General features: G+C 50.8%; 1 protein-coding gene across 2 annotated transcripts in view; it reads right to left on the reverse strand.

Annotated features, from left to right (window-relative positions):
- Positions 1 to 1949: 1949 nt before the first annotated feature.
- CXCL12 (C-X-C motif chemokine ligand 12) overlaps positions 1950 to 18537 on the reverse strand; it is a 28150-nt gene continuing 11562 nt past the window's right edge. The window contains exon 4 of one of the 2 annotated variants that reach the window (XM_040242815.1): positions 1950 to 2277. In XM_040242815.1, coding sequence (XP_040098749.1) covers positions 2193 to 2277 — 85 coding nt within the window. In that variant the 3' untranslated portion in view covers positions 1950 to 2192. Of the gene's footprint in view, positions 2278 to 15072; positions 18254 to 18537 lie in introns of those variants that run through there. The other variant, XM_040242816.1, reaches the window with a different exon arrangement.

Raw genomic sequence — 18537 nt, forward strand, 5'->3', positions numbered from 1 at the left:
TGAAGCTGGACAGTGTGGGAAGATATAGGGACCAGGCAAGGGCACACTCTGTGCAAACATCTTGATCCTGAAAATGGAGCAAGGGGGCTTGGTCAAGGGACAGGAAGCGGTGGGGAGGATGGATCACAGGAACATGTGACAGGGTGTTTTTTGATGAGCACTGGAAGGTAACCAGAGGCTGAGCTGCTTGGGCCTGTGGGTTCTAGAGAGATGCTTGAATTTTATTATAACAGCACAGAAGAAAACAATGGAAGCATTTTACTCTTGGAGACGGATGTTAATAATTTACATTTTAAAGATCAGTCTGGCAGCTGGGAGCCTTTGAGTACCCAGTGGAGGGTCTGGTGCCCTAGAGAACCCACTGGCAGACACACGTCCTATGACTGGAGCTGGTAACTGCACACTGAACACCAGCAGTAAGCCCCATGCCACACGGCTGCCACACCTGTGATCGCCACGATTCTCTGGCAGACCCGGGCTATAGATGAGCAGAGGGAGAGTGGCCAGGGAGGGACTGAGGCAAGAGTGCGGCACAGTCCATGGGGACCAACGGTCCTCCCCACGCCGCCCTGGAAGCCAGTCCATGGAGACCAACAGTCCTCCCCATGCCGCCCTGAAAGCCTCCATTGCCAGCCTTTGCTCCCAGTCCATGAAGCTGGACAAGGAACTAACTGGCTTTGCTCTTTCACACCTGGAGACATATAGACTCTCCCACCTTCACATAAGATGGCCCCTGATGAACAGCATCAAACGCTTTGTGCTTTTATGCAAAGCTGTGGATGGGCCCTCTGACTGTGGCAGAGTGGTTGGATGGGCAGGAAGGACGTGGTGCCCTTATAGGGGAATTGTCCCGTGTCCTCTTGCAGGCACTGAGTGTGAATCCTGTTTAGGAAAAGATTCTTACTGAAAAGCTACCATTTAATATGGCGGCCCCAACACTGCAGTGAGTCCATTGCAAAGCCCTCAGTGACTGACAGCAAGATGCTTGGCCCAACCGACCACGCAGGCCAGCAGCCAGAGTCCTAGGAAACTGGTTGGAGGGGAGTTTTCTTCCTCAGACACCAGGTGGTAACGCATCTGTGCAGGAAGTGGCCTTCTAATGACTGCAGACCTGCCAGCTGGGAGGAGGGCTTGCTACCCCAGAGCAGAGCCAGGTGGGCCTCAGTAATTTGGGACCCACAACTTAGAAAGGACAGACTAGCGGTTGAAGACCTTGAGGGAGCTCAGGCCAGACTGGGACCAAAATTACCTTGTTTCCGTACACATCTTATAGAAAACTAGAAGCAAGTAGATCATTGCCAACCTGACGCTCATCACTGCCAAGTTATAAATACATTTATAATAATTATATGAGAATTAGCTCTGTGTTTTGAGGACTTGCTGGGTGCTTATCGTGCTAAATGTTGAAAATATATTATCTCAGTCATCCCCACAGAGAACTGAAAAGTTTCTGCCAATGACAAGGTTGTTTTTCAGAGAGGTTAAGTGACTTCTCTGAGATCACACAGACCTGGACTGGACGCCAGGTCTGCCTAACCCCAAAGAGATCTGTAGCCTCTGAACTTGATGCAGACCTTGAGGTTATAGGGTGAAGTTATAACATTCTGTTTCCAGAGTGTGAATTGAGCTGTTACTGGCAAATCCTTTTGTACCATCATAATTTGCTGAATTAAAATCTTCCACTGGGTCTCTTGTGCACAGATGCAGGGACCTGGGTCAGCTCTGTGTCCCCCTGGGGATGGGACCTGGGTGAGCCAGGTCGGGGAGCAGTTCCCTGCCCCTGCCGCACGCTGAACGCTGCCTTTCCTGATTCTTCTTTGCCGCTCACTTTTACTGTAGAAGTAACATGGGCTTGTTATAAGAAATGCAAACCTCACGGGGAAATATATGAAAATATGGAAGTGAGTGTATCAGTTAGGGTCCCAGCAGAGAAGAGACACACACTCCGGTTAGCGTCAGCTCAGAAGAGTTTATTAAAGGAACTAGTTACAAAAGTGCAGGCAGGACACGGAGTCACCTCCCCGGAGAGGGGGAGGGAGGGGGCAGTCAGTCCCCAGAGACAAAGGCGGGGAGGAACCCTGCACAGAGGGTCAGAGTTCCAAACCTCATCAGCAGAGCAGGAGCGGGGCAGGGGCAGGGGGGCTGTGGAATGACTTGGCTCAAGGCTCCAGGGAATAAACCTCCCGCCGTCCTCAGCGCCCGCTGGTGACGCCGCCGGTGGTCCTGGCCGGGTCGGTTCCCAGGGCAGAGGTCAGGCCCGAGAGGGTGGGACCGGGTCTGCAAGGCGACAGAAGACATTCCAAACAGCCCCCAGGACCCCGGCCTATGGAGCAACCCCTGCTGGCAGCGGAGTCTCTGCGGTTTTAGAAACTGGGTCCTCAAGACAGGCCCTGAACCTGGATTGTTCCTCGCGCATCTCGCTTGGCCCTTAAGCTCTGCAGGGCACTGGGTGCGCGAGGAGCCGTCTGCCGTATATGAGAATCCCACCAACAGTGAGAGACCCGGAAACTACTGAGGAGAAGAGAAGCCGCCACACGGAGGCTGGGTCCATGGCGACAGGCTGACGTGTGGAGGAGGATGTCCGGGGCTTAAGGCAGCACATGGGCAGGGCGCCTGCCTCAGTGAGGCTTCTGGACTGGCCCTGCCTCGGCCTCCTGACACCCCTCCCGACTCCACGCGCAGCGAAAGCTTCCTGTGCAGCCTCGGAGCAGGTGTAATGAGCCTGGGGATCCCAGGGGCTGCGGGAAGCCGCTAGAGAATCTGATTTAGCTTTCAAACAGTCCCTGCGGCTTTGTCGTTTCTCCAAGGCTAAGCATCCCAAGTCAGGGTCCAGGGCCACCGTGGGCCTGGATCCTGGGCCCACAGCATCGGCAGCTTCTGGAAACCGTCAGAGATGCACCTGCTTAGGTGTCACCCAGGCCTGCTGAGTCAGAAGCTCTGCGCTGCAGCCATGAAACGTGTCCTAAGAAGCCCTCTGCTCACCTCTCAAACTTGAGCACCTCTGGTCTAGAGCAGCGATTTCCCCACTGTGAGGGTCCCCACAGAGCAAAACATACTGCCACAGGGGCCCCAGCCCGCCTCTGATTTCGCTGGTCACAGTCTGGGAACCCAGACTGGGCCCCTCGCCTGGGCCTTCCCCCGCGAGGCCTCTGTTCTCTCTGGACTTCCTAGCTCTTTGTGTTTCTGTATTACTTTTACTAAATCTTCCTCTTGGATTTGCCTTCTCTATGTCTCCCTTTTTCTTTTTTTTGTCATCTAATCACTGAAAATGAGTTAGGGTGATAATCTTCTTTCCCAACATTTACTGAGACAAAAAAAAGAATAATAATAAGTGCCTCAACAAGATAGATTATTGTGAGCAAAGCCTCCGTCTGGGGATTTTGCACAAGTATGTTAAAAATGGTGTGTTCCATTTTTCCTAATGCTTCAGCCTATAGCCTTGGGGACTTACTGTGTTCCATATGAAACCTGCCGAATGATTTTTTTTAAGTAAAATGAATACTATGGCTTATGTTAATGTAGCAACAGGCATTGCAAATGTAACCACAGGAAAGTGTTTAGAGAAACATTAACTTGGCACAATATTCAAATTGTGTCAAATTGACCAAAGCAAAGCCCTCAGGGCATGTGAGCAACAGCAAAAATAGTGCTGCTTTGGGAATAGGTGACACGTGACAGACTTCCTGTTTGCCGCCTTCCTTCTTGGGATAGTAGGTCAGAGCAGATAAACAAACTTGGGCTTGGCTTCCTGATGGGAGGAAACTTCCAGAGAGACAAGAATGAAGCATAGCAGCTGCCCTCAGAGGGCGTCCCAGCAGGGACAGCTGGGGGTGGTGTGGGGGAGTCTGGTGGAGCTGGCAAGCAGAGGGAGGACAGAACCCAGACAGAGACACAGATCGGTGGGCCTGGGCTGAAGATGGTGCAGGGATCTGGGGGTTGTGCAGGAAACTGGCGTAGAAACGGCGCTCAGGGAGGCCTCTTGGTGAGGGGTCAGTGCAGTTCAGTTCCGACGCTCAGTCGTGCCTGACTATTTTTGACCCATGAACTGCAGTATGCCAGACCTCCCTATACATCACCAACTCCCAGAGCTTACTCAAACTCACATCCATCGAACTGATGATGCCATCCAACCATCTCATCCTCTATCGTGCCCTTCTCCTCCTGCCATCTGTTTTTCCCAGCACTGGGGCTTTTCCAATGAGTCACTTCTTTGCATCAGGTGGCTGAGTATTGGAGCTTCAGCTTCGGCATCAGTCCTTCCAATGAATATTCAGGGCTGATTTCCTTTAGAATTGACTGGTTGGATCTCCTTGTAGTCCAAGGGACTCTCAAGAGTCTTCTCCAACACCACAGTTCAAAGACATCAATTCTTCGGCGCTCAGCTTTCTTTATAGTCCAACTCTCACATCCATACAAGGAATTCCCTGGTGGCTCAGAAGGTAAAGCGTCTGTCTACAGTGCGGGAGACCCAGGTTCAATCCGTGCGTTGGGAAAATCCCCTGGAGAAGGCAATGGCAATCCACTCCAGTCCTCTTGCCTGGAGAATCCCATGGACAGAGGAGCCTGGTGGGCTGCAGTCCATGGGGTTGCAAAGAGCGGGGCACGACTGAGCGACTGCACTTTCCTTTTCACATCCATACATGACCACTGGGAAAACCATAGCTTTGGCTAGACGGGCCTTTGTTGGCAAGTACTGTCTCTGCTTTTTAACGTGCTGTCCGAGTTGGTCACAGCTTTGCTTCCAAGGAGCAACCGCCTTTTATCGTGGCTGCAGTCACCATCTGCAGTGATTTTGGAGCCAAGAAAATAAAGTCTCTCACTGTTTCCAGGGCTTCCCCATCTATTTGCCATGAAGTGATGGGACCGGATGCCATGATCTTGGTGTGGAGTTGGCTTTTTTTAATGAATTAATTTATTTTGATTGGGGGCCGATTACTTTACGGTACTGTACGCGTGTCTGCCACACACTGACATGAATCAGCCACGGGTGTACATCTGCCTTCCTCCCCCTCCCCATCTCATCCCTCTAGCTTGTGCCACTGTACCGGCTCTGAGTGCCCCGTTTCGTGGTTTGAACTTGAACTGGCCATCTATTTCACGTATGGTAATATACAAGTTCCGGTGCTGTTCTCTCAAATCGTCCCACCCTCTCCCTCTCCCACAGACTCCCAAAGTCTGGTTTTTACATCTGTGCCTCTTTTGTTGTCTTGCATATATACAGGGTCATCGTTACCATCTTTCTAAATTCCAAATATATGCGTTGCTGCTGCTGCTGCTGCTAAGTCACTTCAGTCGTGCGACCCCGTAGACGGCAGCCCACCAGGCTCCCCCGTCCCTGGGATTCTCCAGGCCAGAACACTGGAGTGGGGTGCCATTGTTAGTATACTGTATTGGTGTTTTTCTTTCTGGCCTACTTCACTCTGTATAATAGACTCCAGTTTCATCCACCTCATTAGAACTGATGCAAATGCATTCTTTTTCATGGCTGAGTAATACTCCATTGTGTATGTGTACCACACCTTTCTTATCCATTCGTCTGCTGATGGACGTCTAGGTTGCTTCCATGTCCTGGCTGTTATAAACAGTGCTGCGATGAACATTGGGGTACACGTGTCTCTTTCAATTCTGGTTTCCTGGGTGTGCATGCCCAGCAGTGGGATTGCTGGGTCATAAGGCAGTTCTATTTGTAGTTTTTTAAGGAATCTCCACACTGTTCTCCATTGTGGCTGTACTAGTTTGCATGCCCACCAAGAGTGTAGGAGGGTTCCCTTTGTTCCACACCCTCTCCAGCATTTATTGCTTGTAGACTTTGGGATCGCAGCCATTCTGACTGGCGTGAGATGGTACCTCATCGTGGTTTTGATTTGCATTTCTCTGATAATGAGTGATGTTGAGCATCTTTTCATGTGTGTGTTAGCCATCTCTACGTCTTCTTTGGAGAAACGTTCGTTTGGTTCTTTGGCCCAGTTTTTGATGGGGTCCTTTATGTTTCTAGTATTGAGCTGCATGAACTGCTTGTATATTTTGAAAATCGATTCTTTGTCCGTTGTTTTGTTTGCTCTTATTTTCTCCGATTCTGAAGGCTGTCTTTTCACCTTGCTTATAGTTTCCTTTGCTTTGCAAAAGCTTTTAAGTTTAATTAGGTCTCATTTGTTTATTTTTGCTTTCTTCCCTTACTCTGGAAGGTGGGTCATTAGAGGATCTTACTATGATTTATGTCAGAGAGTGTTCTGCCTATGTTTTCCTCTAGAAGTTTTATAGTTTATGGTCTTACGTTTAGATCTTTAATCCATTTTGAGTTTACTTTTGTGTATGGTGTTAGAAAGTGTTCTAGTTTCATTCTTTTACAGGCAGTTGACCAGTTTTCCCAGCATGAATGTGGAGTTTTGAGTCAGCTTTTTCTCTCACCTTTATCGAGAGGTTCTTTAGTTCCTCTTCACTTTTTGCCTTAAGGGTGGTGTTATCTGCATATCTGAGGTTATTGATATTTCTCCCAGCAATCTTGATTCCAGCTTGTGTTTCTTCCAGTCCAGCGTTTCTCATGATGTACTCTGCATATAATTTAAATAAGCAGGGTGACAACATACTGCTTGACGTACTCCTTTTCCTATTTGGAACCAGTCTGTTGTTCCATGTCCAGTTCTAACTGTTGCTTCCTGACCTGCATACAGATTTCTCAAGAGGCAGGTCAGGTGGTCTGGTATTCCCATCTCTTTCAGAATTTTCCACAGTTTCTTGTGATCCACACAGTCAAAGGCTTTAGTATAGTCGAGGAAGAAAAAGTAGATGTTTTTCTAGAATTCTCTTGCTTTTTTTATGATCCAGCGGAGGTTGGCAATTTTACTGAGCACATAGGGAACCCCAAAGCAAGGTGAAGCTGATCTTCCTGCTCCAGCATGTAACGTGTTCCTACCTTTGAGATACTTCTCATTCTTCTCTGAGGAAAGACAGTTGAATCCAAAACCCAAAAATGTTCAAGACCATTGCAAAGGTTATCCTCACATTGTTTAAAACTAAATGTTTAATAATATTACTTTATAAATCATGCTTTTCTTCTATCCATTTCAATTTCTTTTTGCTTTCTCTCTTCAGGCTCATCTTAAATCGCTGCATGTCTTTTCTTACTGTTGATGACCTCCTTGACCCATGTCCAGGGAATCAGCGAGGCTCTTTGTTTCTCTTTCTGGATGGGAAGTACAAAGTTCTGAGACCTGCCTTCCCTTGTCCTAAGCATTAGGGACACACCCAAAGAGTCACAGATTAGGCCAGAGCTGCTCCTAAAGTCTGGTCCTGACTCATCCACGTTGGGTTTGACTGGGTCCCTGAGATGCGATTTCTCATAAGTATCTTTAGTTCTTGCCACAACTCCAAGCAAAAACCTGCCAAAGATGCCTTTTTCTGTCTTGTTTTGTTTCCGTTTGATGCTGAATTGTGTGAGCACATGAGAAACAACAATGGGACGGGCGCATGTCTCTGCTGGAAACTTTACACTTTGTTCCACTTCGATCTGATTCTTAGAGAAAAGCCTGCAGTGTGTGTTGGGAGAAGAGGAGATTCAAGTCATTTTCAAGTTGCCTTGGACTTCCTGCTAAGCAACCCCTGAGTGGGGACCAGGTTGTGCAGTGGGGGGTTTAGGTTGAGGGAACCAGACAGAGGGCTCTGTCTGTCTTATTTTACTTGGGAAACTTACTTAAAATTTTTTTTTTTTAATCTTTTGCTCAGGAGGCCATCAGGCTGTACTGAAAGGGACCTATCTGTCTTTGTTACACTGGCATGAGGTGGTGAAAATTGGAAGGATGAAAATTGGAAATTTGAACCCCCAAGAACATGTATTTCAAATTGTGGAGATCTGTGGTTTGTGATCTCTCAGCAAAATTAAGAAATGGTGAAATCCAGATGAAAAAATTTTTAGTTCACAGATAAAGGAGCAAAAATGATTTTCAAACCACACCCTCATCAGCAGCCTTGTAATCAGATGTGCCCCATGTGTGCTGAGATGTCACAGGGAGCTTCGAGGTCCAGCCCAGACCATGATTGTCCCAACCCTTCCGGAGGTACAAGTCAGGGAGCTGAAGCTAGTGGCAGTTACATAAGCTCAGGTGTTTTGTTTAAATATTCTGTTCAACAAACAGTTAAAATTTCATGCAATGAGTGAGTGGTGGCCCCAAGATGGAGACTGAAGAGTTGGAAATTTCCATGAAACTGGCAGTTGCTGGTGACTCTTGGTGATGAACCCAGGGGAACAGGGGCCAAAGCCTCTCTACATAGGAAATCTTGGGGGAGAACTGAGCTAGGAGCTGGGGTCCCTGAGTATGGGTCTGAGCCTGCAGACAGGGAGCAGCACGGAGATGAGGAAGGGAGAGAGGAAGAGACGGGCTGAGCCCAGGTTGGGCGGACTGTGGGGCCGTGTCCCCGAGGGCCAAGGACAGAGCCTGAACAAGAGTCTGGAGCAATTCCTGAGCCAGGGCTGCATGAGAGAAACCTGCCCTGGGCACTTCAGACAGCCCAGCGGGAGCACACTGGAGGCAGGACTGAGGAAAAAGCTGAAGTAGGGGGGCTTCAGCCCTTTATCCCAGCCTGGTCTATCTGCAAAGGAACAACCTCAACCCAGACAGCTGAGACGCAAATATCACCAAGAGCGCCTGGTACTTCACTAAAGCACAGGTTTGATTACAAATGGAGGACATAGGAGACATCTCTGAAAAATGAAAGAGCCTCATGGTGGCGGTTTTGAGGGGCAAAGCGAGGCAAGTGAACCTCTACTCAGCACCGCGCTCTCTGAAGCCCGACATATCGAGCCGCAAAACCCCAACACGAGCCTGCACACCCCCACCACGCAGAGATGGGACGGATCTGGTCCTCCTCTGCTACTGATCCTGCGTGTCCCTTCCTCCTGGGCATGTCAGGTCAAATGAGGCCCCTGACCTAGAGCAGCCAGCCCTGAGTCTGGCACCTAATCAGCACATGGATAACATTAGCTAGCATCCATTTTGTCCTCATTATTGATATTCCTGTTATTTTTTATCAGCCTCTGTCCTGGCTCTTGGAGGAGGAAATGGCAACACACTCCAGTATTCTTGCCTGGAGAATCACATGGACGGGGGAGCCTGGCGGGCTATAAGTCCATGGGGTCACCAAGAGTCGGACACAACTGAGCGACTAAACAGTAGCTAGCCCTGCCTCCCTCCATGCCGACTGCTCAGGGCAAGGTCTAACTCTTCATTTTTCCAACACAAGAATGCACTTCTTTCACCCACGCTCCTGAGCCATGGCTACACGTGGCTGGGTGGGGCAAGTCAGTCACAGGCTCACGTGCAGGAGACAGTCCTGCACACCTCACGTGTGCAGGCCCCGTGAGAGTCGCAGCACCCAGCCCAGTGGATAGCGAAGGAGCGTCCACTGCCTTTTAGGCTCAAAGTGACTCCCTCCTGTCACCACAGCCCCTCCCCATCCCAGCACCTCGCTTCCGTCCCTCCATGGCTGATGGCGGCCTCGGAGACACACAGGGCGAAGGACTACCTGGTGACGCGGATGTGCAGCAAAGCGTGTGGAGACCCAGGCTCTGCTACTGTCACACACAGGGCTCAGGAAAGTGCTGAACTTGACTTTTCTCATATGCGAAAGAGGAACACCATCTCCCTTCCAGGGACGGTCTGTTAGCAGGCATTGTGTGTTGGGCACGAGGAAGGATGCAGTGAATGGTAGGTCTGTGCCTTTCCTCGCACTAAGGCGCCAGCCCTGCCCACCTCCGGGGCAGTCCCTTCACCCTACTCTGTGAGCTCCAGATGAGGACCCACAGACAGGAGATCAGGGCTCGGCCAGGTACACAGGCTTCCCTGGGTCCCCAGTGTGGTCTGTGGCAGGTGGGCACTCACTACGGGTCCGGGGATTCTTCCAAATTCTGTGGATTCTCATCTCTCCTCTTCCTAGGCCAGCTGCCCTGTCTTGAACATGGCCTCTGGGGAGAAAGAGGAGCCCAGCGCTGGGCCAGGGAGTCAGCTGCCCCAGAAAGCAGCTCTGCTTTGGGCGAACAAGATGAAGGCCAGGGGACGGCACGGGACAGGCACCTGAGTCATGCCTGGCTTTTCTGAAGGGCGAGGAGGAGGCAGAGGGGAAAGGGGCTGAGAGAAGCAGGGGAGAGCTTAGCAGAGCTCACAGACGCATTCATTCTCTGATAATGTATCGTTCAAGCTAGGACATTTTGAGCGAGAAAGGACACTGTTGGTGATTCTGTTGGGACAACAGGCAGACACTGGCGCTGTTTGGGCGCATCCGGGTGGGCCGTGACTCCATTCTCAAGAGCTCTCAAAGGGCATCTTCATCGCATCACCGATGTCCTTGATGGCCCAAAGGATATCCTCTTTGATTTCCCTCTTTGGCAATCTCTGGATTCAGACCCTCTCCTTTCTGGGACCCAGACTCCAGGTTCTCGCTCCTTGTGTCTTTCCGAGTGCAGCCAGGCTTTCAGAGGTCAGCTGGGGGCTCCATGAGCCTCACTCTTTTGGAACTGGACTCCCCAGAAAGGTTTAATGACAGGATCTAGCTCCTGTCCTCCTGCCACCTGAGACACGGGCCAGGAGAGTGCCTTGTGGGTTAGGACTGATTTGGTTATAAGCCTACAGCTCTTTAAGAAAGGAAAACAGAGGAGCCATTTGATGTAGACTGTTATCGTCACTGTCTCCTGATTTTAGAAACATAAGGTTCTGTTTTTTTAACTCTTATTAAATCAAGGGACTCTCCTGCTATCCTCTAACTCCTTTCCTTGTACTCAGGGAGAGTGAGACCCATTAACCACTGGGTTTTATGTACACAGGACTGGTAAGTATACTTGTGACCACCATCTACAAGAAAAATTGCATTTGACATTGTGAAACACTCACAAACACACATACGTGCAAATTGTTCTTCCCTTTAGCAAGTGTGATGTATGCCTGCCTGTGTTTTCCAATTTATCTCTTTTTTTCTATTTGATGCTGTTTCATTTTTAAAAATGGATATTTCTGGCAGGCTGTACTGACATCACAGCCAGAGCTTGCCCAGCGTTTCTTCCAAATTGTTTCTCATTTGAGGTCTGAAGACACCCCGGAATCACACAGGGCAGAACTCGATCTGAAGCCCAGTAGCCTCTGCCCACCGCCTCTTGCCTGGGGCTCCTCTCTGCAGATGGCAAGGATGACTTATCTGAAGCCAAACAGCCCAGAATCAGATCAGGCCTCCCCAAGTCCCAACTCTGAGACACAAAGGCCCGTGCTGGACCCTGGTGCCTTGTCCATCAAGCGTGAGAGGGCTGGTCTCCCACAGGACTGTCGAAAGGATAAGAAGATTGTGTCTAGAAAGTACTCTCAGGGCCCTTGTAGGCTCAGGCTTCCCTGGAAACATCAGCAGGATGGACAGCGCCTGAACAAGGCGCTTGTTTGTTCCCACTGGGAACCCTGTCCTGCCCACATGAGCACACATGCCGTGAATGCATTAACCTCCAGTCCCCCTCGGCCTCCTGAGCAAGCGATCTATCAGCGAGAAAACTGGAAAGAGCTGGTCTCTCGCAGGCCTGGTTCCCAGGTGCCAAGGCCCCGGCACGGCTCTGGGGGTTCCCACAGCAGCCGGAAGGACGGTCACCTCCCCCAAAGCTCAGGAATGCCCAGAATGGTTGTTTCCTCACGGCCCTACAAGCCCCCATGACCCAGGGTGATGTTCCCACATTCAGGAAAATGCCTAAGAAGAGGCCAGGAAAGGTGAGAACCCCATGGCTGCATCTGGGGCCTTCTAGACTGACCAAGACCGGTCCCTCCTTCCGGGGACTTCCACAGCTGCAGTGCAGGGCTTGGCTGGGCTCAGGGGAGCTGAACACTGGGTGCCAACCTTCCCAAGCCCTCAGCCACTGGCCTCACCTCCTCCACAGAGGGTCAGCCATCCCGCCTAGATCTGGCTGCCGGCATCTACCTTGAGGCCAAGCCAGCAGCATGCAGCTGCTGCCAGCAGAGGCACTGGGACCCCTGTAGGTGAGTCAGGGAACCCCAGTGGTCGTGGAGCTCAGACCTCCTCCAGGCTCTGACTCCCTTGTGTCCACTACGGAAGGACACAGCCTCGTTCCTGGAGCTGATCCCTGATGATGGTCCTTTTCTGCCCAGAATTTCTGGAATCACACTCTTCTAAGGGCCTGGCTGTGTCCTAAGGTGTGGCCAGCCGTCCACTGCCTGTGACGAGCCACCAGCAGCAGAGACCTCATCCCCGGGACCCCACTGACTGTGACTCAGGGGGCGTGTGCGGGTCCCTACCGTGGGGAGGAGGGGGCCTCTGAGGAGAGGGGCGACACCTTAGTCTGGACTCACAGGGAGTGGACCACTATAGTTGGTCATGTGGTGGAGATTCCGGGGGAAGGAGGACTCTAGAGAAGAGACAGTGTGTGTGAGCACTCATATGCAGACATCAGCATGAGATACATTTCGGTCCAAATCGTGACTTAGCGGTGTGGCCTCAGGTGCACAGGTGAACGCAGTCCTGTGAGCACTGCTGTCTTTATTTTAGAGATGAATGAAGAGAGGGTCCCATGTGTTAGCGTCTTATTGATTTATCAGGCAGTCATTCTAAAAGTTTTTCTTGAGTGCCTTCTATGGACCAGCCACAGAGAATAAGTAGTGAGTGAAAGAGGCCAGGCCCCTCTCTTCCTGTGCGGTGGTATTAAGCCTCTCCTTCGGGGGTGCAGTCAGCAGACAAGTGAACAGGGAAGGTGGCGCAGGGGATGGGAAAAGCACATGCGGGGAGGGGCTGCTATGCAGGGTCGGGGGTCCGCAAAGCCGTTTCTGACAAGGTGATGGCAACCAGAGATGGAAGGACAGGAGGGGTAAACCATGTGAATTCTCGGCAGAGACCACCGTGAGCAAAGTCCTCTAGAGGGGCAGCCCTGGCCTGTTCAAAGTCAAAAAGGCCAGTGTGGCGGGAGCACAGACGGGCAAGTTCTGAGAGGGGGCAGGGGCCGCAGGTATAAGCCTCTGTTGGCCTCTGGAGGATCTGGGTAGGGTGGCATGGCGGGGCCTGATGGCCAGCCACTTTTGCTGCCGCGAGAGGAAGCAGCAGGACGTGACGGTGAGCCAGCTAGCGGCCTGGTGTAGGGGGTTCAGGTAGGAGATGGCTGTGGCTCAGATCGAAACGGGAGCAGGAGGGGTGTCTGGGCTTTGGATGTATTTCGAAGGTAACTAATTGGGTTGTTAATGGTTTAGCTGAGGGCTGTGAAGTAATAGGATGAATCAAAGATAACTAAAAGGTTTTGGCCTGAGCCGCGGGAAGACAAGGAGTTGGTATTTGCATAAATGAGGACGGCAGGTAGGGGGAAAGTGGGAGCTGGGAATTTTGTTTTGCAAATGGTGCATTTCAGAGGAGGAGGTGGGAGTCTGGGAGAGAGATCCCTGGATTCCATAGCTCCGGGCACAATAAGCTCCCATTTCCAACTCACAGCAGGACACCCCATGGCTCACAATGGCAGTCCTCAGGGGTCCATAGATCGCCCCCTCCCTGAGGGAGGCAGAGAAATAATCTACCTCTCTTGGCTTCACCAGCACTGCTTTTAGGGAATCCTTGATGGCGCTCTAAGTTTCCCTGATCCCTGGATCAATCCTGACCTACACTCCCCATGCTTGATGAAAATGCTCACGTCATTGCAAGTCATCCCCCCACCCCTGACTGTAGGTCCCGTGAAGTCAGGGGACAAGCCGGCTTGCTCCCCACAGATTCACACCACCTAGTAATGAGCCTGGCGTGGCAGCTGTTGGCTGGCTAAGTGAGGGCCGCAGCTGTGTGAAACATGGTAGGCCGTGGACATGTTTTTTTTTTTTTTTCTAATGCAGCATCATTCTGAAGAGTCAATATCATTCTGCAGAATGAACCCAGGGGTTAGGCTGTGGGCCCCTCCCTGGTGGTGGAGCATTCCGGACCGGCACTGCACAGGCCCCAAGGCACCAACAACACTGGCCCAAAAGGTTCCCCATCAGTTGGCGAAGAGCGAGAACTCAACTTTTAAGATCGCTTTCAGCTCCAGCCGGTATCCAAGCTTTGCTCAGAGTCTAAGCAGAGGCAGGCAGGATCTAATCCCAACTCTGCAGACCCCAGGGAGCGTCAGAGCGGAAGAGGGAGCAGGGTGGCTTCCATGCACACCAGCCGTCCGATCCACGCAAGCGTGGGTGATGCTAAGCTCCAGAGTTATGTGGGGAGGCTGAGACTCAGGCAAGGACCTCAAATCACAGAGTGAGCATACAGAAGACCAGGATTCAAGAACTGGCCTGTCCCAGGACCCCACGCTGCCACTTGACATGGCCTCAAATCCCTCCTTCTTCCTCCAGCCCATCTGCAACTAGGTAACTGTATCGAAGTCACTCTATAAACGGCCGGGACGTACCGAGCATGGGGTGACAGTCACACGTGGGCCCACGGGCAGGAGAGTCTGGAGCACAGAACACTCTGGACTCAGGATGTCAGGGTCTTTGTGCTGACCTCTCCCTTCCAGCATGGTTGAGAGAAGGTGGTGGAAAGCGTGGAAGGCTGACCGACCTCCATGTGGACAGAACCCAGTATCTGTCGGGCTCTCTCCCTGTTCTCAGTGTCCAGGCCAGTGCTGGCTGAATCAGCATCTGGCATCCATCAGGGGCCCTGGAGCACGACAGAAGAGAGTGCTGGGCGTTTGGCCCTGCCGTCTGGGACAGAGGCTCTGCTGCCTTCTGCTAAGCCTGAGAAGCAGAGTAGAGGTTTCCCTCCCCACGGCTGATGCACAAACACTCAAGCCCTTACACAAAACTATCCTTTGGAAGTAGAGGGCTGACTGGACTTAAAGAAGGGCTTCTAGCAAAACCAAGTGCATTCAGGGAAGAGGGAGTGCCCCGCCCCGCGCTCAGGATGCAGACTAAAGGACGAAGGTCTGCCCCCCAGTTCTGGCCTACGGGGTGAGTGTTATTAGTATGCTTGTTCTCCACCAACTGTTGCAGCAGGGATTATATAACCCCTCCGTGTGCTGGGTCTGAGGAAGAAAAACCAAGTCTGGAGAGTTCCACATGGTTACACTAATTTCAAACCGTTGGCTGCTACATTTGAGTACATGTCTTTATTAGGAAAATTATAAGTGCACATACATCTTTTCATTGATATGATTTCAAAGTAGAAATTGTTGTTTCTCAAAAGGAGTTGTTATTGTTTTTTTTAAAAAAGCACACTGCATATAGGAAGCTGCCTTCTCCGGGACCATTTTCACATTTTGTGGGAGATGCCATTTAAACAATACAAAATACAGTATTTATCACATTTAACACTGAACCCATCACTGCTCAGAGACTGAGAGTCCAGCGAGGTTGCAGGATTACAATCTATGGGATTTTTCAATTTGGCAATGCCAGTGGTCTCCTTAGGGGACATGAAGGTTTTTCTAAGGGATATTTCCAAGGGATGGGAAATTTCCCAGCAAAGATGCATAGAAGGATCAGGACCCCACCACTCGCATTCAGCTACAAAAGGGTGTACCACCTGGGAAAGGTGATGACCGCCCAGTGAGAGACCGCACAGTGATTACACCCGGCAGCACTCAGAAAAGGCAGGTCAGACTGGATCCTGTGACAAGGCGTAAGGTCTCTGGACCTCACGCGGGGGAACTACAGCCTTCTGTTACGCAGGCCCTCTCCTCAAAGCTGGCCCTCCTTTTTCAGGAGGACCGGCAGATAAGCAGAGGGCCCCTCCTGAGCCTCGCTGGGGTCTTAGCACCTGGCCGGAGTGGGGCAAAGATCAGTGCAAACAACACAAGGCACAGACTCAGATTCCAACACGCAGCACATCTGTGAGCTCAGTCACGCTAGTCTTCCCTGCCCGGGTCCTGATGCAAAGGCTGGTGGTGAAGGACCACCCTGGGGTTACACGGAGCACAGGGAAGGTCAGAGAGGGGCAGCACTGGGCCAGGAGGAACAGCTGGGTACTCCTTAATCAAAGGGATGCACAGGATTTGTATTTTGAAAGCAAAAGGGGATCAAGAGAGTCTTTTCCTGTGCAAACGGACTATTTAAATGCATATTTGCTTTAGCTGGGCAGTCTCCACTTAGGAGCAGCTGCAAGGAGAGGAATTGTCATACAAATAATTTTCCAGGCAGTTTCTCCTCTTACCTATTTTCCCCCCAATAGGGGAGAAACAAAAATTATTCTTTATTTAACTGCAGTCAAGATTTATTTAGGGCCATGTTAATTTTCTAAGAGAAAGAGATTTAACGGTTCTGGTTCATGGATTCCAGGGGAAGATGCTTCTAAATTTTCCATGAGATTTTAAAATATCTTGAATTACTTAGAAAACGACTCTCTCACTGACAATTCGATCATTTCATGTATAATTCAGGAGCCCTGTAGTGACAGGTTAATTTCAGAAGAGGGTTTTGAAACCAGTTCTGTATCCCTTATAACTAATAAAGGCCCCTCCAGACTCTATTTAATCAGTATAACAAAGCTGGTTTGACAATGTGAATTTTTGTCTGGTTGATGGATTTGCCATATACTGTGAAGATCTAATTTAAAGGAATATTTATGGAAATGCCTAACACTTGTTACTGATAACTAAAGATTATTAAATCTGAGAACACCTACAATTCAAGATTATTTTACAACTATATACTTTCTGCATGTTATTTACAGTTCCTGTCAATTGATACATTTCCTGGTTTGCCCCCCTTTTTTTTTTTTTCTACTTTCTTAACTTAAAAAACCTTATTGGGGAAAAGTATTAGTGAGACCAAATGAAAAGCAAAACAAGCAAAAACCTTTCAAGTGCCTAAACCTTTCCAGAAAGTGAGACTTTTAACTGTTTAATGCAACCCTACAAACTGCTCTCAGTAAAGGGAAACACGCTAAATGTCAGAATTTGTAAGCTACTTTCCTAACCAGCCCATCATTTTCTAAGAGGACTGCCCTGCTGGACCAGAGAAGGTCCAGGGGCCACTGTGCAAGGTACAAGATGATAGAATCATCAAATGGGGGGAAAGGTGAGGTTAGACTTTAATTGGGAAGGAATCCTCATGTTCAGCTTTGATTATTTTACGGGTCGGGCTTTCAAAACCAAAAAAAAGTTGAAAAAATTTTTTTGTTATTCCCCAAAGAATGCTGACACCACCGTGAGAAAATCCTCTGTAGTTCTGAGATATCAACAATTACAGAAGCCTTGAGGGTCTACATCCTCGGAGGTCCATACTGCTGCAAACTGAGTTCCCTTGGGCTCTGTTGATACAACCAGGGGCTTGTGATCATGGGGAAATCAAGGTCCAAACGGACCACAGCCCTAATCAGAAACCTGGTCAAAGGCCCCAAGGGGCGCCTCCTCACTCTCAGCCTTTGCATACAAGCAACTGACAACACATGGACCAAGGACGTCAGCTTTGAACAAAAACACAGGATTGGACGCTGGACAGTGTTCCAAACAAGACGCAGACGTGCACAGTGATCTCAGGACCAGGTGACATGAGACATTTTGGGTTGCTTCTTGGCGCCTAGTTTAAAGTTAAGCTTTGGTCTTGAGAGAGTCCTTTTCCGGGGTCACGGAGACAGTCTTGGATACACATGACGATGGATGAGAGAGAGAATGATGAGAAGGACGTGATGGGATGTAGAGGAGAGCTCGGGATGAAGGGTGCATCTCACCCTACCCTGGCCTCACACTCCTGCCTGCTCAGCTCAGGGAAGCCCTGCGGTGCTCACCAAAAAGGCCCACCCCAGCTAGCTCTCACCCCCGAGAAGGGTGAGCCTCCTGCCTGGCCCCCTAGAACCTATCTCCTCCACCACTCGCAAAGGGCAGTCTTCACTAGAATCTGCCCAGGCTGGTTGGTGCGAACCCCTCCTGGTGGCTCTCCACCCTGGACATGGTGATGTGGGCAAGCCTCCCTCCCTCTGGGGTTCTGGGGTTCCAGCCTGCACAGCTCAGGAACCTCTGGCCAGATAAGGGGTTCCGTGGGAAAGATACAACAAAGCAGGTAATAGAATGGTCTTAATCTAAGTTCCTATCTGTTACCAGTGACATTGGATAATCAAACTAAATGAGAAATAAACACCATATATTCTGCTACATAATCAAATGGTGAAGTAAGGCAAACTGTGCGAGGCAAGGCCCTGGGAAGCGCGCTCAGCCCTGCCTGGGCGCAGCGGGGCGGCTGCAAGCCCTCCCTAACTCTGGTCTCAGACCCGCGCTCCCACTGTAAGGCTTCCTCGGGCGTCTGACCCAACCTGCGCCTCTCACATCTTGAACCTCCTGTTGACAAGAACAGAGGGAGACACCATTAAGGCGGGGGCCCGCAGGGCCGGGGCAGCACGCTTGAGACGCCGAGGCCCGCTCCGGCCGGGGCCCCTCCTGACTTCCCAGTCGCTGCGCGCTTCTCCCTTCCGAGACCCTGAGCGAGGAGACTGGAGTGAGAGAGACAGACGGCAGAGGCGAGGGACGGACGGAAGGCGGGCAGCGGGCAGGGCAGGCGGGCACAGCGAGCAGAGGGCGGAAGGACGCGCGAGGGCACGGCGCGGCGGGCACGCGACAGGGCG

Source organism: Oryx dammah, unplaced genomic scaffold, assembly GCF_014754425.2.
Source record: "Oryx dammah isolate SB20612 unplaced genomic scaffold, SCBI_Odam_1.1 HiC_scaffold_6, whole genome shotgun sequence".
Lineage (NCBI taxonomy): Eukaryota > Metazoa > Chordata > Mammalia > Artiodactyla > Bovidae > Oryx > Oryx dammah.